The following is a 24,435-nucleotide window of genomic DNA, read 5'->3' as shown; positions in this document are numbered from 1 at the left end:
AAATTTGTATTTCATAGTCGGATAATCATACTTGTTTTCATATATTATGAATAACGAAAAAAATTTAAAATACTGTACATAATCGAACTCATTCTATCGGTAAAATATAGCTTTGTGCATAAGACTTCTCAATGCACTGCATATACTTCTGCAGCCATTTCATGTAACGATTTCTTCCTAATTAAAAAAATAAATTTCATTTTTTATCTCCATTGTATTATCTTACAAAAATTATGTGGCATTTATTTATGTGACGCCTTAAATTATATATGAGACTGCTCCAGGCCGAACCCTTGAATTAATTCGATAGGCGTTTTGGAATTCATGAGAAAACTTTCGCCAAAATAAATACTCGTACTTTGATAAGCGAGTAATGTTGGAATTACAGAATTTTCAAGACTGATTAAGAAATTTAGTATTTCTAGACCATTGTGAATTCACACAATTCCATTTTGCCAAATGAATTTTAAAAGCAATGGAAATTTTCGTTTTTTGTGAAATTCAATTTGAAATAAAAACAAGTTTATCCCTCTCGTCTTACACTCCTACTTTGAAGATTTCACAGTGGAAAATTTTTGTAGATGCATGGGGTATCTTCAATCGGGTGGTAATTTTGTAGCATTTTAATTTAATTTATTTCAATTAATTTAAAGTTAATGAGTTTACGGACAATTTTAGAAGGAAATTATTTTCCTATAGCCATTTTTTCGTGTATATTTGCTGAACTCGTAAATAAAATAGGGATTTCGTGTTTGTATAACGACCCCTCAACAAACTCCCTCCCTATCCCGTAAATCGACTCTGAAGAAACAAATATCTGCCGTTGTGACCTGTTGCTGGTCTGAAGCCTTGGACATTGTCTACCCCATTTTCATGAAGATGACGACCGACATACTGAGTTCATCTGAGGAAAAAATTCAGCCAGCCGTAGGCAGTCGACCGAGAATTGCGGAGTTTTTCAATGGCAGAACTGTCTTCATCACTGGAGGAACTGGGTTCATCGGCAAAGCCATTGTGGAGAAGCTTCTTCATTCGTGCCCGGGCGTGACGAAAATTTACATGTTGGTGAGGTCGAAAAAAGGACTCGATCCTCAGGAAAGAGTGAAGAAATTGATCCAGCAATCGGTAAGTATCACTTTAATTAAGTCCTCATCCTTGATAACACAAGATGCGAAAGCAAAAGGAAGTGCATTTTTATAGACCCAAGGTATAATGAAGATGTGGAATGGGCTGAGCAAATTTTTCAATAGTTTATTTCTGGTGTGAAATAAAAAAATTAGGATGTCCATCTGAAATTCAAGAGGTCACATTCCTATTTCAAGGCCCTCAATTACTCGAAACGAATAAAATATCTAAATGTAAGGGCCTCAGTTCGCGCGGAGTCGAAACCACATGATCCTAGCCTCTATTTAGTGAATAGCTATGTGTAATTTAGAGTGTGGGTGTGTCCACACGAAACAAATATCTAAGCTAAGTCCTCTCTCTTTCGGTTCCCGAAATTATCATTTTACACAGGGATGGTGAGATTGTGAAACCGAAACGAATACACGTTTTCATAGATGTATTGCATTTGAGCGCAACAGAGCCGTAGAAAAGAGGTATCCATACCACTATAGAAGCACTTATTTCTAAGATCGAGAATACTCGAAGTGACCCGACCATGGGTGCAATAGGGCACACAAATTGGTATCTGTAGTTAAAGATTCTCACATACCTAGAGCAAATTATATTACGAAAGTCACTAATCTCGGAGGTAATATTCAGCCTCTTGAGTTTATAATGAAAGCACAGGACATTCCGTTGCGTTTCCCCGGAAAAGCTATATGGGGCTTCAAAAGGGTCAAACAGGAAACATTTAGTTCAATGAGAACGTCTTGTCTGTGCCAAGTTCAAGGTTTCAGCCAGTTCTGTTGGAAGTTAAAGTGAGAAAGGATCATTTTTTGTGCGCGGGTCACAAGTTATATTTCGGAGTAATTGCAACATATTTAATACATTTTTTTATGCAACTCTATTGATTTTTCATGTGTGATCAGTATCCTAAAGTATAACGATTAGGAATTCTGATTCGATACTTTTATATGTAGTGCAGTGCTGTCCTAAGTGTGCGCGCTGGAAAAAATGGGATTACAAGTTTTGTCCTGCGATTTCACATCCGGGTTCCTGGGCATAATTCAAGGTAGGTGATTTTGGCAATTATAATTTGAATGAGATGTCTAATATATGATAATAATACAGTATTTTAGCTAGATAGGAGAATCCACTTCGAATAAAACCGGTTACCTTCTTTTGAACAAAATCTTCATTTTACTGGCAAGTCTTTTACATATATTAAAATATGTGTTAAGTAAACAACGATTCCAAAGTTAATAATACATATTTCGTTTTGTTAAATCACAATAGTCTTCCACAAAGAATTTCTCGATTTTGTTTTCATTTTTTCAGTTGCCCTTTTTTTCGTTATTTCGCAAGAAATCTGGTGTCATTCCTTCTATTGAAACTTGGTATTGTACAACCTTTAGTTAAAAAAATGCCGAGACACAGTCGTTGAATTTCATCGTAATCCCAACTTAATGAAGTAATTCTTTCAAGGAAATAGTTATAATAACCCTGGCTGAGGGTTGCGCTATGTTGAATAGTATCAGACGAGCACAAATTAATTCTTAAGGAAATCATTTCAACGTAAATTCGTAAATTGCTACCCACATTTTTTTTTCCTACTTCATATTGATACACTTACTGCTGACACACGTCGGGTAGAGTTGTTCAAACGAAAGCTTGGCGAATAGACTTAAGAAGAGCTGCACGATGATCACTAAGTGACAATGCCGCGACCAGAAAGTGTTAAGTTGCGTGAATCAGCAGAATGGGTTGGCGCGTGTCACAGAGTTTTTGACCCCCCCCCTCTTCCCCTTCAAACGGTCAAATTCGACTCCTTGGCCTGCAGTGTTGCCATGGTTTCGCTCTCGCAAGGATTTTTTACATGGGAGATAAAAACGTTATTTTTTACCGTAAATCTTCAAACCTACCCTATTTTTTACCGTAAATCAAAATACGCACGTAATTGACTCTTGACCATGGGCAAGGTGGTGGGAAAGACAAATTTTATATTTTTTCAAGTATAAAGCCAAGTGTAAATGGTCATATTCTCTCAAGTCTCTATCGCGGCGTGGGGTCCGTCCTTCATGGCAAGTAGTTGGAACTCGAGTGAGCTCGAGCGACGGGTCTGATTTGGGCCGGCGCGAGGTACGACCGCTAACCGTTGTCATGGCCGCAGAAGATCGACACGCACCCCGTTTATTTTATAGGGAATGCCCACGGAGAGGTCAACCGTGTTTCGCAAGAGAAAGTTTGATAATGACTGATTCCCGGTTCAAACATTTTGACAGTCGAAGTTACCCATTGAAAATGATAACAAGTGTGGGTAGGCATGCTGACAAATGTGTTGCTGTTAGATTACATCAAACTTAGGCCAGTTTTTAAGAGCAGTGCCATCAACTCGTACAGGTTACAGGGAAGGACACTGATTTGAACTACAGTTTAGTTGCTATGAATTGTAGTTTAAAATTATAAAGAATAATGAAAGGTGAGAGAGACTGAGAGAGGAATAGTAGAGACGGAGGGGCAACAAAAAAATAATCTAAGAATAATGGGATGGGAGGAAACGTGATATAAAGCATAAAAATCAATTAGAAAGAGCAGAAATAGGAATGATACACACCAAGGGAATCGTAAAGACAGCGCTCACAGGGAAGATGATTAGGATGGCGAATGAGACAAAAAATGGAAGAGAATCAACTTCGTAGCAACGAAAAACCAGTAGTCAAAGATACTGGGTGGGAATAGCATTGTGAGGATATGGAAAATGTTCTGAGTAAGGGAAAATTACATATCATCACCAGAAAGTATATGTATAACAAAAATGGTGCAAAAAACAAAAAAATGAAATTATTTATATATATTTGTATATATATATATATATATACGATGTGTATATATATATATATATATATATATATATATATATATATATATATATATATATATATATATATATATAAAAAGATTTCGTCAAAATAACACGATAGTGTCGAAAAACTAACTTGGGCAGCAACAAACAATATAAGAACACATAAAAAGGTCACTCATACGTTATTTTTTGATCATTTCGACGGAATTCAGCTCCATCTTCATCGGAAGAAATAGAAGTAATCAGTTACAATAGAAGCAATCAGAAGTTGCTTCTATTCCTTTCCATGAATACAGAGCTGAATTCCGTCGAAATGATCAAGAAATAACGTGTAAGTGATCTTTTTATGTGTTCTTATATTGTTTGTTGCTGCCCAAGTTTTTTATTCAACACTTTCGTGTTACTTCGACGAAATCTTATATATATAAAATATATTATTTCATTTTTTTGTTTTTTTGCATATATACATAAATATATATACCAAAAAGAGATTATTTTATGTATGCATAAATATCTAAGCCTTAGTTTGTAAGTTTCCTTTTCAAACAAGCAATATACCTGTATGTCTCGTATTTACCCAACCGCCCTTCTATTGCCCTGACAATGTTGAAATTATACACCCAAGAAGACCAGTAGAGGTAAGCTCTGCTTCCCGGGCCTATATTTGGTGCACCCCAGACCCTTTCATACGTATTTGTTCTGCATACTTGGTATAAAACAGAATTTATTTACACACCATTTTGCTCTTGAACGGTAGTAGTTTTACTTCAGTTAACTGAAAGTATCAATAAAATTTATTTGCTTTATATAAATATTTTACATTTTTTATACAAATGCAGTACATTTATCACGCGAGCGCGAATTCGAAAATGTTACGTAGGGAGTTTGTGCAAGAGGTCTGCTCACGCACCTTTGCCGTCTTTCATAGAGAAACGAAACACTCGTCTGCAAAGTAAGCATGAATCATATTAGTCCATGCAATTCCCTAAATTTTATTCATATGAGAGGCAGTTCATGGGACTGTTGCGGTGGAATTGGCATTGGTTCAATTTTTGGATACTTGTGTGTGCGTTGGTTCAGCTAAAGTTTATTTCATAGGAAAGCCACCTTTTCATTTGATTATATATTATTAAGAGTAATTGTGTGAACAAGTACACGTATGTTTACTACTCATTTTACTCGTGGAGGCGAAATATTCCCAAAGTTCTCTTTTTATTCAAAGAATTATTGTGAGTATTACCCATTGTTAGAAAAAAGCTATGCTTCCAGGAAATGAACAATGCTAGTAAAACCGTGACTTAGAACAGGGAACCGGGATTTTATTTAATTGATATCTAGCCGGCAAAGGGAAAGTTAAACCGTATATATACGAAGTGTGAGAGAAAAGGTCCTCTTTTTGTACTATACATTACCATTTCATGAAAACATAAACAATAAATGTACTGTTAAATTAAATGAATGAAAAACTCCGTAGTAATAATAAATGTACTGGTCGCTTATTTTCGTAATATACTTCGCCAACATAAAATAATACAAAAAATTATATTATAGTACTATAACAAGAATGATATCATGCGGTGGATGAAAAATAACTTACAATACAGGCTTGATAATATCTTGGAACCGAATTGTTTGGAAAATCATTATCTTGGAAAATATTTAATGTAAAAGCACCGAATTTCATTTTCAGATGAGCTGCTTCCTCTCCGGATTCACATTCTTTTTATTCACACAAAACCTTACTGCCGAAGTACTCAGTGTCATGAAGTTGTGCCAACAATAGACCAAATGAGATTAAACACCTTCAAAAGTTTCCCTTGGGCGAGAAAGACTTGGAGATATTTTTTAACCGTTCAGACTTTAAAATGTAAGTCAACACATGGTTTACATTACTTCCAGATGTGGGAAACAAATGTAAACTTTAAAAATGAAGTTTAAAAACGGAGACAAAAGGAAGGTTACCAAGACTTCACAAATATCACATTGTCAGGACCCTCCGGCTCCCCCCTGCCGCCCCCTTGCCTCTTTTTGCCCCCATAGACTAGAACACTGCCCCATGGGAAGTGTTAGCTTCCACTGTGGGAACCACTGCTCTAACCTTTCCTTATATCTCTATCAATGTGAATGAACATTTATTTGCCATATGGATATTTTTTCATGCTTCAATGTGTACTTGGCCTATGTAGCTTGTCTTCTTCTGGCTGCATGTGCCAATAATGCACTGTTCCTATCCCTGATGATGTTGTATGATTGCTTTCCCTACCTAGTTTAAGCTTACTTTCAGACTCCACCATCACCTTTATTGACACAGAAACTTTATTAAATGTGTCCCTTTTCATGTTTTCTATTAATTTTTTTTTGGTTCTATTTTGCTATCCAAGTGTTGTATTGCTCTCTTCAGTGCTTCTACATATATAGGATTACACATCAGGCATTTTAAATCAAGAATTAAGTTTTTCTTAATTTTTAATTGCAATTATTCTTTAAAATATTCTTAAAAACTCTGGATGGAGACTGCACTTAACACAAGATGGTTTATTAATTAAACTTACCAGATGAGTGTTCATTAACTCACAAATCAAATGTTGAGACCTGGCAGACAGAAAATAAAAACGCTCTTAAACCTTCTCAACACATTTTATTAGTATCCTTGTAATCAATTACAACTGCCCGCTAATTTTTCTACATCTTCACCATATATATCCAGATACGTTGGCCTTTACTGACATGTTTTCTCTCCAAGCTTCCTCTGTTCCCTAGAAAACCAACCAGCCACCAAACCACCCATTCCTTCTCTTTCATATTACCTTGAGTATTTTAGTCTCCTTTAATGAGAGTCAATTCCTTATGCTCGTTCGTCCTGCCCCTCAGGTGTTCAATCGTCTCCGTGATGAAGGGAGAGAGGGTTGGCAGGAGAAGATGGTGGCAGTGCCAGGTGATGTGACCTCTGATGGTATCCTTGGCCTCTCAGAAGAAAATCGATGCACCCTCGCCAACGAGGTATCCATCTTCTTCCACTGTGCTGCCACTGTGCGCTTTGATGACTCATTGGTTGATGCAGTAAAGATGAATGTGCGTGGCACCCTTCGTGCCCTCCAGCTGGCTCAAGAAATGTCCAACCTCAAGGTATGCCCCACTACAGAGTAAAACTTGAAAAGTGTGTAAGCCCCTGGGGTGTAACATCTTAAGAACACTCATATTTTAAGAATAAATTGCCTCTAATCCTATCATTTATGTGGTGATAGTTAATGATCCTAAGTTTTTTAGCTGATGAAGGAGGTGTCTAATTCGGTTACCTTAGTAAATAACACTTTTAACATCTAAACTGATGGTCAAATCTCCCTTCTTACATAAGTTGTGATAGAAATGATATATGTTTTGTCTCAAATTTAAGATAACAACTTCTAGCATTTTATTGAGCCATTAGACAAAGTTCCAAAGGAATACAACCTCATTAAAAACTGTTAGCTAATTTTTTTCTGCTCTGGCAAAGATAAATTTAATATACAGTAGACAGTTTTTCCCCTTATTATAACCTCAAAAATATATTGCTTATTGATAAAGTCAACCTGTGCTGGTATGGTATCCACCCCTTGCACAAGCTATCTGATGGGTTTCTGACTTACATCTGAAAGTGTTATTAAAGTCTTATTTTGCTAATATGTTATCTGCATGTTTATTAAAGCTCATGCAAATTCCTAATTTAAATATTCTTTTTCAGCAGTATTGTATGATGTATTTTAATTTGCCCCTGCTTTCCTCTACCCTCCATGATATGTATGTGTGTGTGTGTACACACACATATAATGGAGGGTATGGAAATGGAAATACATGCACATACACACATATACATATATAACCTGTAGTATAAAAAATGGGGAACAGCTGCTTTTTCTCAGACCATCTTTAAAATGCAAAAGAAAGCTAGAATAATAACTGGGAAACCTATCTCTATGCTCTATCAAGGCCTGTTTTCCATGAATTAAATTTGCTACCACTTCCATGCATCTACATTATGTTTTAAATTCTGTATATAAAAAATAGCATTGACACCTATTATCCTAACTCTGCCTATCATCATCATTACACCAGAGGAAGGTACAGCATTCATTATGGGAATATTAGAACTTAAGCATTGACACTAGGACCCAATGAAATGAGCATCAGATTATAAAACAAACTACCCAAAAGTATAAAGTATACAAAGGGAGCTATTGCATTCATGCATAATTTAAAAAGATATCTACAATTTAATATATTCTACTTGGTTAACCAATATCTCAACAATATTCCTCTTATTTTATTGCAGTGGTCATAGTCTAGTTCATATTAATTATCAATGATCTTAGTTGATTAATATTCCTTGTGCATGTTACAGTCAATGTTCATGTGTTTGTCCAAATATTATGTAAATGTGAGCATCATTTTTTTTGTATTTTAATTGAGTCTGTATCTTTACTCCTTTTTGACGTGCCTTATATCATGTGCATACCCCACCCACCTGGTATTTTTGTATTATGATCTCTGGGCAAATAAATATTCCCTTTCCATATGAGGACTCTGAATATACAATCATCCCAACTCCCTTGATAAATACCTCTCTCAAAACTACACCATTCCCTCCTCCAACGAGGTTATCCGGGATCCCTCCTAAACAAAAGAATCAGAAGACATGCTTACACTACCAAATCATCCTTCACTGCAGAAATCTGCCCCCTTTCTATTTGCACCACCTACTTCCCAGGTATAATGCTTAGTCAATGCAAATCTCATTTGATTCTAGATTCAATTATTTATATAAATGATGAATTGTTATATTTCTTGCTGATGATGATAATTATTTTCTTTCATTAAGGTAATGGTACATGTTTCTACTACATATTGTCACACAGAAAGGAGAGAATTAAATGAAGAAGTATATCCTCCACCAGCTGACTGGAGAAATATAATTTGGGCTACAGAAAACCTTTCATCTTTTGAGCTGTCAGCAATCACTCATAAGTGAGTACTTGTGTAATTGTTCTTAAACTGCTTGATTTGTAACTGTGGACATTCATCCCTCTTCCATTTTCATCTATGGTAAACATTTCTCATAAAAAAATATTGTGAAAGGAGCAGTTTTTGCTTTCTTTATTTATTCCTCATTATCTTCATCATAATAAAATACTAGTCTGTTGGACAAAAAACTGACTCATAAAATCATATCTAATTTATAAAAAAGCACAATATGTAATGATTCATGAAGTGAGAAATAAGGACATAGGTACCTGCATATTATTTATATACACATGTGCTTTAACCTCTTCTCAAAACCATAGCATTGAGCAGATTTATAGTCCTGTTTAATTGGAAGGAACTATTATTTTTTTAGTATTTATTGAACTATTTCCCCTGTGTGTACATATGTATTTCCACAATTGACTCATTCTCTGCTTGAAATTATTATATAATTCTTTTGGTTTTCAATAGTTTTTCCTCCAATTTAAAGAAGAGGATTTGAGGAACTGAAATATGTAATGCAAATAAGAAATTTGTAATGATGATGGTAATAATAATGTGTATTTAATTCTAATCCTGTACACCTTCCAATGTATAGGGCTTGCATATGATGAAATATATTGGATGTATGAAGGATCCATGCTGCCTCCATGAATTACCATCGCGCAGGTGTGTTCATGGACAACCGTTTACATGACGGTAATTCCCGGTAGCAGCATGGATCCTTCATCCGATAGACATTGCCGAAGCCCAAGGATTAATAATGGATGTATGCTTGCAATGCAGAGGGCACCTTAATTCTCACATATCTCTTGCTATTCTTTACCCTTTATAGGAATGGGCAAACTATGAGAAAAAGTTCCTTTTATCCCTTCTTAGTTTACATCTCTATTTCTTACCTCTATATAAGATTCACTTGGCCATACTGTTAATACTCACTACCTACTAGTGTATACCTTAAAATGAGTTAGATAATAAGTAAACGTACTTATGATATTTATCGATTTTCTTATGAGTATCTAAATGTAAATATGTTATCTTTATAGGGTGATTGGGGCATTGCCTAATACGTATGGATTTTCAAAAGCTCTTGGCGAACAAGTGGTATTTGAACACCGCCATAAGCTGCCTCTGCTTATCTTCAGGCCATCAATAAGTAAGAATGATTGGAAAGTTCCTCATCTTAATTTAAAACTCTACCCTAAATCAAAGGGGCTTTGGTTGAAGGAATAATTCCTCTGCTTACTGGCATCTCACAGTAAGATAAAAGCATTTCTTCATTGAACAGCAGGGAAAGCCAAGTTAATATGCATATATTGTTGTTTCCCATGTTCATATATGATTTGCAGAGATGATAGTAATTTGGAGGATAAACATTGTGCTTTTGTTACCTTCATGGACCTTAGGAAGGTTTTCAATTGATAAAACTAGTATTAAAAATGACAGTCTTAAGGAATATGGAAGTGTACAGAATGCATCCTATTGGAGACTTCTTCATAAATCGGTTAACAATGGTGAGTGAACTTGAATTAGTAATAATGGGACATGGTCTTTAATATTCATGTTAAAGAAATGATAAATGAGGCATTGGAAGACTTCAAGGTGAGTTTGAAGGCATGGGGAGAGTTGATGAGTTCAGTTTTGTGAGCATTAAAATCATAATAGGTCAGTCAGCCTAGGGTTTATAATTACCAATAAATGCATTTGGAGATCCAACAGAACCAAATCACACAATGTAAATGATAAGGAAATGGATATAGATATCTACTGAGATTTTCAAGAATAAGGTATTGGATATTAAAACCAAGATACAATAGTAATTCCACACAAATTACAGGAGATGCTATTATTGTATCTGTGTTTCATGATTAATATTCAAAACTTCCTTGAAGTGAAACTTTAAGTATCATTATTTGTGGCTTTAAGATTTTATTGTTGAAAAAGGGAACATGAAGAAATTAATGAAAGGAGGTAGGAGAATTCACTTAGTAGCTTTTTGAGATAAAAATGGAAAATAAATGTAGAGGAAGTTGAAAGGAAAACTACTTAAGAAAACGGTAAATGCTTATGTCAAAGGAATGAAACTAATTAATATTGAGTGCATGAATGAAGAGGTAGACAGGAGATGACAAAAAACATTGCAGTTTATAGAGGCAAGCGTAGCTCATGGGATATGCACCGTAGGCCTGTTTCCTGAAAGGGATCTAGCATCACTTAAATAGGTGAAAGGGTTGTTTGTGTGTGGAGATCTCTTCCTGAAAAGAGGGGCCCATGGGATCAATTTAAAAATGTTGATTAGCCTCATACAGTTTAGTTGAAAGGAATGGCATTAAAAAGAAAAGAATTCTAAATGAGAACATGTAATCAAGCAAATGTTTCTCTGATTGGTAATATTGACAGTTATGTGTTCTTGCCTCTCCTAATATACTTCTTTCTAATTCTTCCAAGGTCACTTTCCTAACTCTCTCCCTCTCTCATATCTGAGAGCCACATACTTTGGTTTCCTGTATACATGATGTCATTTTACTCAAAAACCTGAAGATTAAGAAAGGGGTTTGGGCTTTACAATAGTCTAAAAATAAATTTTAGAGAGAGGTAGACAAATTACAAGTGTTCAGGTGAGTTAGAGGAAGAGAGAAGATCAATGGGTAAACACGAAGACATGTGAAATTGTGCGGCTAAAAATATACACATTTTTATGTATTTATAAATGTTATTAATTATCTTGCATATAGACATTCATGGTAATTTTATCAGCTCCAAAAGGTATTAGTGTTAGAGCAGAGACACTTTTATTGTTCCAGGGATACTTTTGGTGATGTATTCAATTTTTTTGAAGACCTTCAATCACCAGCTTCAGCATGGATGTCAAATTTTAGTAGTATCAAAATAATTTCCAGAATACCTGTTGATGGAATAATGATTTTTAAATCTCAGCAAAGAACAAACAATGAGAAATATTTCAATTCTCACTTCATGTTCAATAAGATTTTATTGCATTGCCTTCTTCTGTTAGAGGATGAATGAAGTAATTTTCAATGATTGTGTGGTTCAATCTCTATCAGGTTCATGGGAATGAAATATTTTGACTGAAAAGTTTTAGTTTTGGGTTGGTAAATCTATGATATTAAATAATGGGACTATGATTCCCTTTGAAATATGAAATTCAATTGGTTTGTACTCAATTATTTTATAGTCACATCTGCAATTCAAGAGCCTCTTCCTGGTTGGCTGGATAACTTCAATGGGCCTACTGGTTTACTTGTAGCAAGCGGTAAAGGGGTAGTCAGAACTGTTCTAATGAAAGAGTCATTAATTGCTGACTACTGCCCAGTGGATGTCTGTGTAAAAGGTATCATAGCAGCTGCTTGGTATCAAGCCACATCCAACACACTTTCACCCGTATCTCCTCATAAAGAAGTGTAAGTATCGCATTGTTTTGGCAATGTTTAGTTGGTAATGAAAATATTGAAATCCAGATGGAACTAAAGATTCTAAAATAAGTGAATGAAATTGAATGGTTTATTGATGAAATGGGGGTGTTTGTAATACTATGGAAAGTCAAAAAAATATGTTACAAACAGTTTTTAGAAAAATGCAGGAGCTGTTCAGAACATTTCATTAGGAATGCTTGGGACATCCACTGCATGCACAATCACGATTTAGTCTACAGTTATTTGCATCTGTTCGGGCCCCTAAAAATCATTTGGGTGGCCGAAGTTTTGAAAATAATGAATGATAAAACGTTGTTTGGGACAACAAACAAAAGACTTTTTTGCTACCGGCTACCAAGGGCTTGAAAAGACATATGAGTAGTGCCTAAATGTACAGGGTAAATATTTAGAAATGTGAAATACATTTCAGAAAGTTAATATGGTTATCATTGCCTCTATCCAGTTTTGGAAGTTATTTATTAAATTACCCTCTTTTTTGCTGTTTAAATAATTTATCATGTATTTAATTTTCTGAAAATATCAAAATTAACATTCACACCAAACTTAATTATGAGGATTTATTTTGTTTAGTTCTATTGTATTTACCTGAGCAATACATACATTTATATTCAACTTGTTTGCATGTACCAAATCTCGTCCGGTGAAATTCAAATTCTTCAGCCGACCATTCTTTCGATACCCCAACCTTTTATTCTTTTGGCTACTCTTACTGCAATGAAACCTCCGAAGTTTAAAGACGGCTTTGTTAGGGGAAGGGTGGAGAGGAGTTCATTTATTTCGTCCCACGATTGGGTAATTTTTAATCGGGTAGTTTACGTCAATATAATGACTATGCATCACATAGTCATTATATTGACGAAATGGGTAAGCGTGCATGAACATTGGCACGGTGTTAATATTCTTTACCGTGCCGTGGTGGGTTGTTTCATTGAAACCTAGAAAATTTAGAGGAGCATGAGATCCCATAAAATAGGATGGAAAATTTTCTCATGTACCCTGTTTTTACGATGTTACTTTTTTAATCGAATTAAAAATATTTAGGGGATTAGATCGTAAAATGATTATCGTCATGGTATTCCAACTCATACATCTTGGAATATGCCCATGTTTCACGTGCATCTTCGAAGGTGCTTGCGAGATTACATCTTAGTGTCTTGTATTGTCCGGGTGATCGGATAACTAACGGTACAGACCAAGGAGAAGGATGCAGATGCTGTAACGAATCGGTTCTCCAGCTCGTTTTATCAAGCCATAGCAGTACATCAGATGTTTCCCAAGCTATTGAAATATCTACGAAAGAGCGCATGCTTTCATTCTCAATTTCGCTCAATTTTTTACAGTTTATTAAGTTTTTCTTCAAATTAACAATATTTAGATTGATTGTGATATCGTAATTCTCAACTTTCTCTCTACGTGAGGACTTTTTTTCAGCGCAAATATAAATCGATATATTTGCAAACTATTCATGTGACTAGTTGTTCCTATTTTTAGTATGAATACAATTCTTTATTCTCCAATCCATTTTCGGGCTTGGCTAAAAATTTATACCATACTTGGCTTTAGCTAAGTGGCTAATGAATAGCTGATATTCCACAGTAAATTGGCAAAATAAAGTTGATGTATATTTTCGCCAGTAGCTCAACTAAAATAAATACTCGTATTGGCTGAAAAAAATAGGTATAAAAACATCCTTTGGGGTTGTAGTTAAAGTTGGGTGACGGGTTACATTTTGAGAAGTCGAAATTTCAGTTTTCTCGCTGTTTTTTGACTTAGTATTCACCGACCTTTATTGCCGCGGTCCTGATACGCTTCGTGAGGTTCTTCATCCTGAGTCACGAAGAGAAATATATCGTAAAAATTTTATTGATATGGCTTCGAATGATATTTTAAGTTTTGAATATTACACTTTGATAATGAAATAAATCTATTAAAACATGATAATATATCTCGTTAAATTTTTTACATGTAGTTAGCTTGTGCACTGTAAATTTTTCTTAATTCAGGTCATTTGATGACGGCTAAAATAGACCAGGGCACTTTCATGGCCCGAAAGACTCCGAGATTTCCATGCTAATTCTCATGGCGTCACTATTTTCTCGCGTCAAATAATAATTCACCTATAGCGGAATTTAGAGAGTCATCCTCCCAATACTCATTCCGTCACCTCAGTCAATCGTCCTTTGTTACTCAATCCAATACCTAGCGGCACTCAAAAACAATGTTTCCGAAATTCATTTATTGCGTAAAAGAAAAAAGGGTACCACTTTGTACCCAAAGACTTAACGCCGTACTCTTTGATGAAGTGTAGAAAGAAATGAGAATTAACTACTTAGGTTTCGGTGACAGGCGATTGCGACTGTGCAACGATTGCGTAGTGGAAGTATTTAATGAAAGAAACCGAAATTATTCGCCATTTGCATTTCATGGAAAACGCATGAGTTTTTCTCCTTCAGTAAAGTAACGGGCCCTCGAGCACATGACTAAATATATCCTCGATAATTTTCTCGGCAATTATATTCATGGATTTCAATGGTAATACATCGAGATTGTCATGAAATAAATGTGTAAAATGAAATATTCAATTTTATGAGGATACAATAACCGTTTTTGCGCCACTCATACCAAAAAATCAAATACAGCTGCTTGGATATGTGCAGTTCATACTGATCATGGACTTTACTGGGTGAAAATTCTATATCGCTTTCACTTCGAGAATACTCTGTTAAAACGCCCTTAAGTGTGGAATGAATAGTTGGAAAGTACCAAATGAGTAAAGACTAAATAATGAAACTATTCGCTGCAAAATAATTTTCAATACCCACTTAGACGCGAGGGTCGTTCAGAATGTAACGTTATATCATTTCAAATATCAAAAAGTGCAGATATTTCTATGAAATTTACAAAAGCAGGAGCTCAAATGTACAAGGTTTGTATAAAAAGGATCGGTAAAAAATTTTTCCTGTCGTGTGCTTGAAGTTCTGAATTCACGCCATCGGTTAAGTGTGCGCATAACCTCAATCATATTGGCATTGATAAGATGACAGTGCACACCATTAGCACTGAAAATTTGGCTATGCCAAAGATCTGCGCTTAACTCGTTCCGAAAGTCTTGATGAACCACCCAGAGCAGAGTTGAGTGTCTGCTTGCGGATACCTTCTGCAAAGACATCGTCACGATTCTCCAACTCCCTTACAATCCCGACATGCCACGAGCAGACTATTTCATATTCCTAAAAGTGAAATCCTCCCTCAAAGAACGCCACCATGAGACTCAAAGTGCTGTCAACGAAGCTTGAACACGTACCCTTACGGACCTTACGGAAACCGCCTACCAGGGAGCCTTTGAGTCGTGAAAAAGCTATTGGCAGTGTGTCGGCGCTCAAGGGATGTACTTTGAAGAATTTTAATGGAATTATGGCAATATCTAAAATTAATCTATTTTCCCAAAAAAATTCCCGATACTTTTTAATCAAACCATTTATAGTAACTTTTCTGCATCATCACCGTTCATGCCGGTGCACTTTTGTCGGCGTGAGAACAGACGCCAGTATCGAAGAACTCATTACCATCAAATGTTTTCCTTCAGGCTTCCTTTCACATGTACGATTATGTCCAACGGCTATGACCTGATCGTATACCCTTTCTATTTCTTCCTCCTTTTGATTAATTAGTGGCATGTATACCTGAACAATGACCACATTCGTCGGTTCTGCTTTCACCTCTACTAGTAATAGTTTGTCCGTTGCCAGCTCTATGTTCACTATGCTTCTTCCTCCCTTTAATTCAATATTATGGAAACTCCCCGCTGGCTCTCTTACCCTCCGCTTTATATTGCTCTATAATTATCACTCTAGTTATCCTCGCTATCCTTTCATATCACCCCGTATAGACCTACATTTTGTATACCTATACCTATATCTAGACCTATATATCCTCTTTCCATCTCTCGCTTTAAATTCTCTAATTTTTCTTCCCTCAATATTGTCCTATCATTCCTGTCTTCTTCTTCAACAAAGGGATGTAGAATAGGGCAAATGATTACTTAGGGGATGATCAGTTTGGGTTCAGGAATATAATCAGAACGTATGTACTTGGTTTGAAGATTTAGAAAAGTTGTTTTATAGAGTGAATTGGGAAAAACTTACGAATATAATATAGTACATGGAGGAAATGATTAAAGAGGCATGGGAAGAATTGGAGGTAGGAATGAAAGTCAGCGGAAAATTCTTAAAATCAGTTAGGTTTGCTGATGACCAAACTCTAGTTTGTCATTCAGCCAAGGGATTCCAAGCATTTTTGAGTGCATTTGAAATTCAGTACATTAGGTAGGAGATGAGAATATAGTAAATGTAAATAAAATATTCGGAGGGTTAAAATTGGAGATGAACAAGTACTAGAGTAGAATATTGGGTTTGGTTTTTTTGGGAGAAACAAGATATTTATTTATTTCGTAGCTTGATTTCATAAAAAACCTACCTTAACCGGTAGATTACCTGTAATAATATCTCCATTCCTCTACTACCGTTCCCAATACTATACCCATTTTCCTCTAAAATACTGTCCAACTACTTACATAAACTTTAAATTTCGAAAAAATGTTTCATAATAAAAGGAAACAAAGATAATAAATTCATCTTCAATAAATGATTTAAAATGCTCATGTAAGGCGGATAAAGTGTTTGATAAAATATAAAATTGCTAGTAAATTGAAACTAAGCCCGTCTTAGTGAAATTTCGGTTTATTGATAGGACATATACATGCAATATTTTTATGCTCTGATCTAAATTATCTAAGCATCTAATGAAATTAAGAATACAAAGTAACTTTCCACTAATATATTTTATCATTTAGCTTAATTTCTTTCCCTACTAAGTAAGAGAAAGAAAGACTTAGTTGTTTAAGGAAAACGATAAACATTGAGAATAAATCGTGTATAAGATTATTCTAGTATGTATGCATAAATGTATTATTCGGTTAAATATTTCATAAATGCAATCGTATTTGTGTTTCTTTAACTGATCCAAAATCAAAGTTAAGTATATAAGTTTAAAACTAATATACAAAGCCTGTACATCTTCGAATTGGGATTCCTTTCTTACCAATCCGCTAGCGGGGAAATATGTTTTAATGACACTACTAATCTCTACCTTTGTGCTGACAGGCTTGCAATTATGCACTAGCACTCGTTCATTTTACGTTGAATATGATTTTTTTAAACAGGGTGCCAGAAGTAATCCCATCGAGGGGATTAAAGGACCCTCTTCTGCCGGTGTACAACTGTGCCACATCAGGTGTCAGGCCGGTAACCTTTGGGGAAGTGCAGGACTTGGGGCGGACGCTGGCTTTCGAGACACCGTTCAACACTCTACTTTGGTATCCAGGAGGAATAATCTCCTCGTCTGAAGTTGTTTACTTTATCCTGGTGATACTTTTTCACCTCATTCCAGCCCTTATTTTTGATACAGGGCTGCGGCTGTTTGGTCAGAAACCTAGGTGAGGAGATTTCTATTGAATGAGATTTCAAACACCTGACTCAAAAATTCGTGATGAGTTATTAGATACTACATATTTCACGTTATTTATTTCACTTTGATTAATTTCCATGCAGATTATGGCGCCTTCACCGCCGCATTTTCTCCGCCAACAAGGCATTGAAGTATTACTTATTAAACCAATGGGTGTTCCGCAGCCAAGACTTTATTGAACTAAATACAAAACACATCCTTGAGGAAGATCGTGCACTGTTTGCATTGGATATCAGTGCAGTTGATAAAGTTGAATACTTTCGCAATGCCGTCATTGGAAGTAGACGTTATCTCTTAAATGAGCCGGACTCAACATTGCCTGCTGCAAGAGCAAATCTCAAAAGGTAATTAAATGAATGGTAGTAAAAGAATGTTTATTTATACTTTATACAAAATAATTCAATTTTTATTTTGCATTTGATATCTCTTAATAGATTATTGGTTCTCATTCGATATATGTTTGATGTGAAAACAAAACCTCAAACATTTATCAGTGAACCCACATAAATTACCTGCCGAATTTTGAATGCCATACTACTATCTCGATGCTATATATCCTTCGTTTCCTGGTTGAAAAATTGGTAGTATTAATTTTCCATAACCATCGCAGCAATTATAACCATATTTTAACTCAAGTTTTAAGTAACTTTAATATTAAACGACAAATATGGACGAATTGCGTATTTTCAGGTGTGATACAATGGAATTTGAAAATAATAATGACCAAATGGTTACAATCTTCCACTAGATAATGGTTTATTACACGACCGCTTTCGATGTTATACATTTCCTGCTTGTGCACTGGTCAGTCGTGTAATAAATCAATATCTAGAAGAAAACTGTTACCATTTGGTCATTAATAAAAAACATGAAAATGTGTAGAAAAATGCACAGAGAGCTAAACGATAAACTAGGCGAGAAAATAGTAACTCCAAGGAAATATGGGGATCGGGATGGTGTGGTGGCTAACATACTGGCTTCTCATCCAGAGGGTCCGGGTTAGAATCCTGGTAAAGGCAGATATTTTTCAGAGGTATCCCGATCCCTACTTGAGGTGCTTAGTGGAGAGCACTTTGAGTGACTACACCGTCCGTCGTATGGGACGTTATGCTGTGGACCCCTTGGCGCCTGTCGTTAATAGTAGACTAATGCTGACGCCGGGTTTCTCTCCACCCTTCTTACTCTCCCATCTATTCCAAACGGCGCAAATGACCTCAACTGTCGGCCGCCTCTAAATCTACCACTACTTTTTCTAGGAATTGGGGTGGAAAAATCAGGATAAGGAAAAAGTTCAGATACAAGGAAAAGTAGAAGTGCTATAAGAAAGGGAAGTGTTAGTAAACAGCAAAGAGGAAACTATACGAGATAAGACAGGCATGCCATTAATAGAACCAGAAGAGATTCAGGGACACTTAAAAGGATATATAGAAGAGATTTACGATGAAGATAAGGGTCTGCTAGTTTAGGAATAGATGGAAATAGAAATGTGTTTTCTCAAGATTAGCTCATGATGAGACCCCGTCGGTAACAATCAGATTTGACGAATTAAGCAAAACTAGGAGTGTCGAGGATACCTGGAATAATTTTCTTGCGATAACACGTTCAGCAATACAGAGATTCATACCTAGTAAATATATAAGAGAGAATAAGGAACCCCGTTGGTACAACTCTGAAGTTCGGAAATCACTAAGACGGCAAAGGGCGTGCCATGCCAGAATGAAAAACGCGGTTAAAGATTCCTCCCCTGATAAAATCAACGAAACCATACAGAATTACAAAGCATCTAGGTCCACTGCCAAGAAGGCATTCCGGAAGGCGCTAGCGGAATTCAAAAGGAAAAAATTAGGTGAACATTTAAACGATAACCCAAAGATGTTTTGGTCCTACGTCAGGGATGTGCAGGGAAAAAAGTCCACCGCAAACTCATTGAACAACGAAAAAGGGGATAAAGTAACAAGTAGTTTAGACAAAGCCAACATATTAAACTCATTCTTCCACAGTGTTTTCAACAAATGCTCCCCGAATACACCAGAGAACCTACCGAAAGCATTTCCACAACCAATGCATGCAATCGACTTTTCCACCCGCGGAATAGAGTTACTCCTTAAAATATCGACCCCAACAAATCTCCGGGACCTGATGAGACACCGGCTCGCGTGTATAAAGAACTATCGTCTGAAATTGCTCCTTATCTTAATATAATATTTAAGAAATCATTAGCAGAAGAAAGCGTGCCAAGTGGCTGGAAGATAGCTTCTGTGACGCCCATTTTTAAAAATGGAGACCGGGAGGACCCCATTAATTATAGGCCAATATCGCTCACCTCCATCTCCTGTAAGATTTTTGAGCACATCATTGTTAGTCCCATAATGAGGTACCTCGATAGCCAAGATTTATTGATAAATAACCAACACGGGTTCCGTAAAGGTAGATCCTGCGAAACTCAACTCGCACTATTTGTTCATGATATAATGCATTCCGGTGAAAGTAATATTCCAGTTGATGCAATATTTCTAGATTTTAAAAAAGCTTTTGATAAAGTCCCTCATTGCAAGTTACTCGCTAAGTTGGAAAGTTATGGAATACACGGGAGTGTTATATGCTGGATAAGACAATTTTTAAAAAATCGTGTTCAAACAGTCGTTCTGGACGGTGTATCATCCGATACTGTTAAGGCCACGTCGGGTGTACCACAGGGAAGTGTCATAGGCCCCCTCTTGTTTCTTATTTACATAAATGACCTCAGCACCGTGGTTAATAGCAGGCTCCGTCTTTTTGCTGACGATGCGGTGATTTATGGGGACATTCGAAGTCGCGATGACAGAGTCACGTTAGCTAACGACCTAAATACAATCCAGACTTGGTGCGATACATGGCAATTGGAATTAAATTTGAAGAAATGCGTAGTAATACATTTTTGGGAAAAGAGTAACACCCTACCATTTAGTTACAAAGTGAAGCAAACAGAAATCGCGAGGGTAGATTCCTTTAAATACTTGGGTGTAACAATTACTCACGATCTGTCCTGGGGAAAGCACATACGGGAAATATGCGGTCGCGCTAATAAAAAATTGGGATTTGTAAAAAGAGTGCTGGGTAAATGTGACGAAAAAGTGAAGGAACGATGTTTTATTGCCCTAGTCAGGCCCCACCTAGAGTATGCTGCCAGTGTATGGGATCCGCAAGAGATAAATTTAATTTCGGAATTGGAACGAGTTCAGCGGAGGGGGGCTAGATTTGTCAAAAATTGCTATGACCAACGCAGTAGCGTAACTCCTTTGCTAGAAAATTTAGGCTGGTATTCCCTTACACAGCGGCGTTTACAATATAGATTACACTTAATAAAAACATTTAAAGATGGGTCCTTTTCCGATGACATCAAGATCATAATACGAGCCCCAACGTATTACGGGCGGAGGGATCACGAATGTAAGATTAGAGAGATTGACTGCAGGACAGACAGATTTAAATGGTCATTTTTTCCGAGAAAAATAAGAGACCAGAATTCTTTTAATCGAAATCGCCCAGGATCCGGCTCGACATAATAAGTATTAACCTACAAGGTAGCGACTGCGCGGGTTATACGCTTATATTTATATTTATATATATATATATATATATTTTTGCAGGTTCCCCTTACCTTTCCCCCCTAGGGTTGAAAAACCCTAATCCCCTCATCCCTCACCCTTTCCTCCTGGTGCTGCACTCCCTGCCACACACCTTTTTGGTGGCTTGCAGGGTATTGATGTAGATGTAGAAATAAACGAGTGAAGGGGGACTGAGACAGGTGGGAATATTGATGCAAACTTGGATGAGGAAACAGCAGACTTTGTGAACATTGGGTTTCCTATAATTCAGTATTTAATTAACCGGGTATTTTCGGCAATATTGCTTACATGATGTACGTATTGAGCCCATTAAAACCACGTCCAAACTCTGGCCATTTGGTAACCGAGAATAGCTGATGCGCTATAGCAAGGAAGAGTGCGCTGGCGGTATCCTTTAAGTACAACTATCAGTCACTACAATTAAGGGATAATCCTATGGCAAGGGAAAGGTTTAAGGCAGTTCGTTGATGGCTATGGCAGAAGACTAACAAGAAAATATAGACTAATTTCGAATTTTAGGGGCTAATTAACGAATTTTGTCGACAGACGGTGGCTACGAAACTTAGCAAAGCTTATTTCAGTAATAATTTACGTAATCACTTACTATTTACTTTACTTATTTTCTCACTATTTCCTTTACTTAGTTACTTACTGCTTATTTTACTGACTTATTAATGACATAACTTGCTCAGTCTCAGCCTCATTTTTCTATTTAATCTTGGTATGTGATTAAAGGAAAATTAACGTCCTTCCTAGAATTGTGTAGACTGAAATGCTATCTGCTCACGCCTCATTAAGTGTGTTAAAAAGAAACCTCTCCGCAGGTCAGTTATTTTTCGGAGGCAGAGGCTTAATAAAATTAATTATGATCCGTCACGGGCTCTTTGACGTTACCCAGCGTTTCAAAATGGTTGCCCTTCAAGCTTCTTTTTATCTGTGGGAACAAAAAGAAGTCCGGTGATGCCTCATCGGGGACGTAGGGTGGATGGGGCAGCGTTGCCTTCTTGTGTTTGGCCAGGTACCCGGTCACAAGAAAGTCGGTGTGTGACGGCGTGTTGACTTCTCAGCCTCCAGTTGGCAAAGATCTGCTTCTTGACACGTTGCACTCTTTTCCTTACCATTTTGAGGACCTACATTCTGTTTGTCTGTTCCCCAGGTACAAACTTATTGTGGATAACGCCTTTTGTCTCGTAAAAGACGAAAAAATAGTACAGTTTTATTTGGGACAGTCTATAGTTTAGCTCTACTCCAGGGGCCGCCGACTTTTTCTTAGCAGACATAACAGTTTCAGGTTTAACTTGGTAGAATTCCTAAATGATGAAGGTAAAAAAGAAACTTTACCCTTCCACTATAAACTTAATTATGGAAGTGTAAAGTTTCTTTTTTACCCTCATTTTTCTTAGCATTTTGCGGAGGCTTGGAAATTCTTAGGTGTTGTAGGGTCATGTACAACGATGCTTTAGATTATCATGGCTACAAAATAGATTTTTTAAATATTATTCCGACTGCGGAACGTTTTATATTCAGCAGGCCGTCAATGTTTTTCAGCCCTTTCTGTACTCGATTTCATTCATTATTTAATGCTGTAATCGATATATCCTCTTCTTTGAGATAAGTTTTGGGCAATTCCTAATAATGTAGCACTTGATCTTCCTCAAAAAATTGTTTGCTCTAAAATATCATCTTCTTCAGTTTTTCATACCTCATACCTGTCTTCATGTCATTCAAGTAGTCCATCATTTTCTTAAAACTCTACTTTGGCATTCTGCATCTCACTCTATCCCAAAATCTTCTCCATTCACATATTCTTCTTCCTTTTTCGAATTTCGCTCAGCATCTTGCTATCTTACCCCACCATGTTTAAATCTTCGTGGTTAGTGTTCCTCTTAGTCCAGCATACTCGTAAGTAAGACCTATGCCGGCTCTTTTTAACTCTTTCCCTCCTTTAATAATTCCTTAGATATTAACTCCCGCCTTTACCCATGTATTGATGCCAGCATTTATATCAAACAGATATTTAAAAAAATTGTATTTTTGTTTGACGAGAGGGTGTATCACTGTGAATACTGACGAGTCCAATCTAGTCAATGACGTGCCTTAACTGAAAATTAGTATTTCCTTGAAAGACAATGTTTCTATTTTATTGATATTATAATTCATACAATAAAAGAAACATTGCGAAACTTTCGTGAAAGGCTGATAAGTTCTTACATATTTCTGAAGCGACAGTTTATATGTGTTTGCACAATTTTCTCTTTGCTGATCGAGGTTAATTAAACTATCTTCTTCAAAAATTATGGTTGAAGCAATGCATAATAAACCTTAATAATAAACCTTACGTAATATTCCGGCCCAACCTTCCAACCCACCCCGACACCCCGTAGGGAAACTTGATGATATATCAAACATCTCCCGCATCCATACACAAGCCTTGCTTAATTAAAGGAGAGACCCTGTCTAATCTAGCGAGGGGCGTGTGACAGCAGCAATAGCATTTGCTTAAACGCATGATTTTGGCTGTGGGTGCAGGGTCCTCCCTTCTCTCGCTCATCCTCTACTCTCCCGTTCCAGGATGTACTGGCTGGACCGCTCGGCGCGCGCCCTCTTCGTCGCCATACTGCTCTCCGCCCTCTGGTGCTGCCTGAGGTCCGCCCTCCTCTCCGCGTGAACCCCTCAACGTTCCCACTTCCATTCACCCTCCCGCCAAATAAACCCCACCCCTTCGCATCGTCGGCCGTACCCTCGCACTCCGAATGTTTTCCATCGGTATTTCCGATTCATATTTTTGTGCCGTGTGGACACTGTAGTCGCCCTCTCAGTCGGTTTGGACATGAAGATAACGTCCTTTTCCGTTAATTCGAAGTTAGAAGACGGCGCCTGC

The 24,435-nt window shown here is 36.6% G+C and overlaps 1 protein-coding gene across 1 annotated transcript; it reads left to right on the top strand.

The window, feature by feature from the left end:
- Window positions 1–879: 879 nt before the first annotated feature.
- Window positions 880–24,222, top strand: LOC139688069 (fatty acyl-CoA reductase 1-like). The gene is made up of 8 exons (XM_071585489.1): window positions 880–1,125; window positions 6,839–7,093; window positions 8,823–8,968; window positions 10,012–10,121; window positions 12,162–12,387; window positions 17,642–17,914; window positions 18,030–18,290; window positions 24,126–24,222. Exons 1-8 carry the CDS (start codon window positions 880–882, stop codon window positions 24,220–24,222), a joined length of 1,614 nt encoding a protein of 537 aa, XP_071441590.1.
- The last annotated feature ends 213 nt before the right edge of the window (window positions 24,223–24,435 follow it).

Source organism: Hetaerina americana, unplaced genomic scaffold, assembly GCF_022747635.1.
Source record: "Hetaerina americana unplaced genomic scaffold, ioHetAmer1.1.p SCAF_2, whole genome shotgun sequence".
Taxonomy (NCBI): Eukaryota; Metazoa; Arthropoda; class Insecta; order Odonata; family Calopterygidae; genus Hetaerina; species Hetaerina americana.
This window is presented reverse-complemented; position numbering and strand designations above follow the sequence as displayed.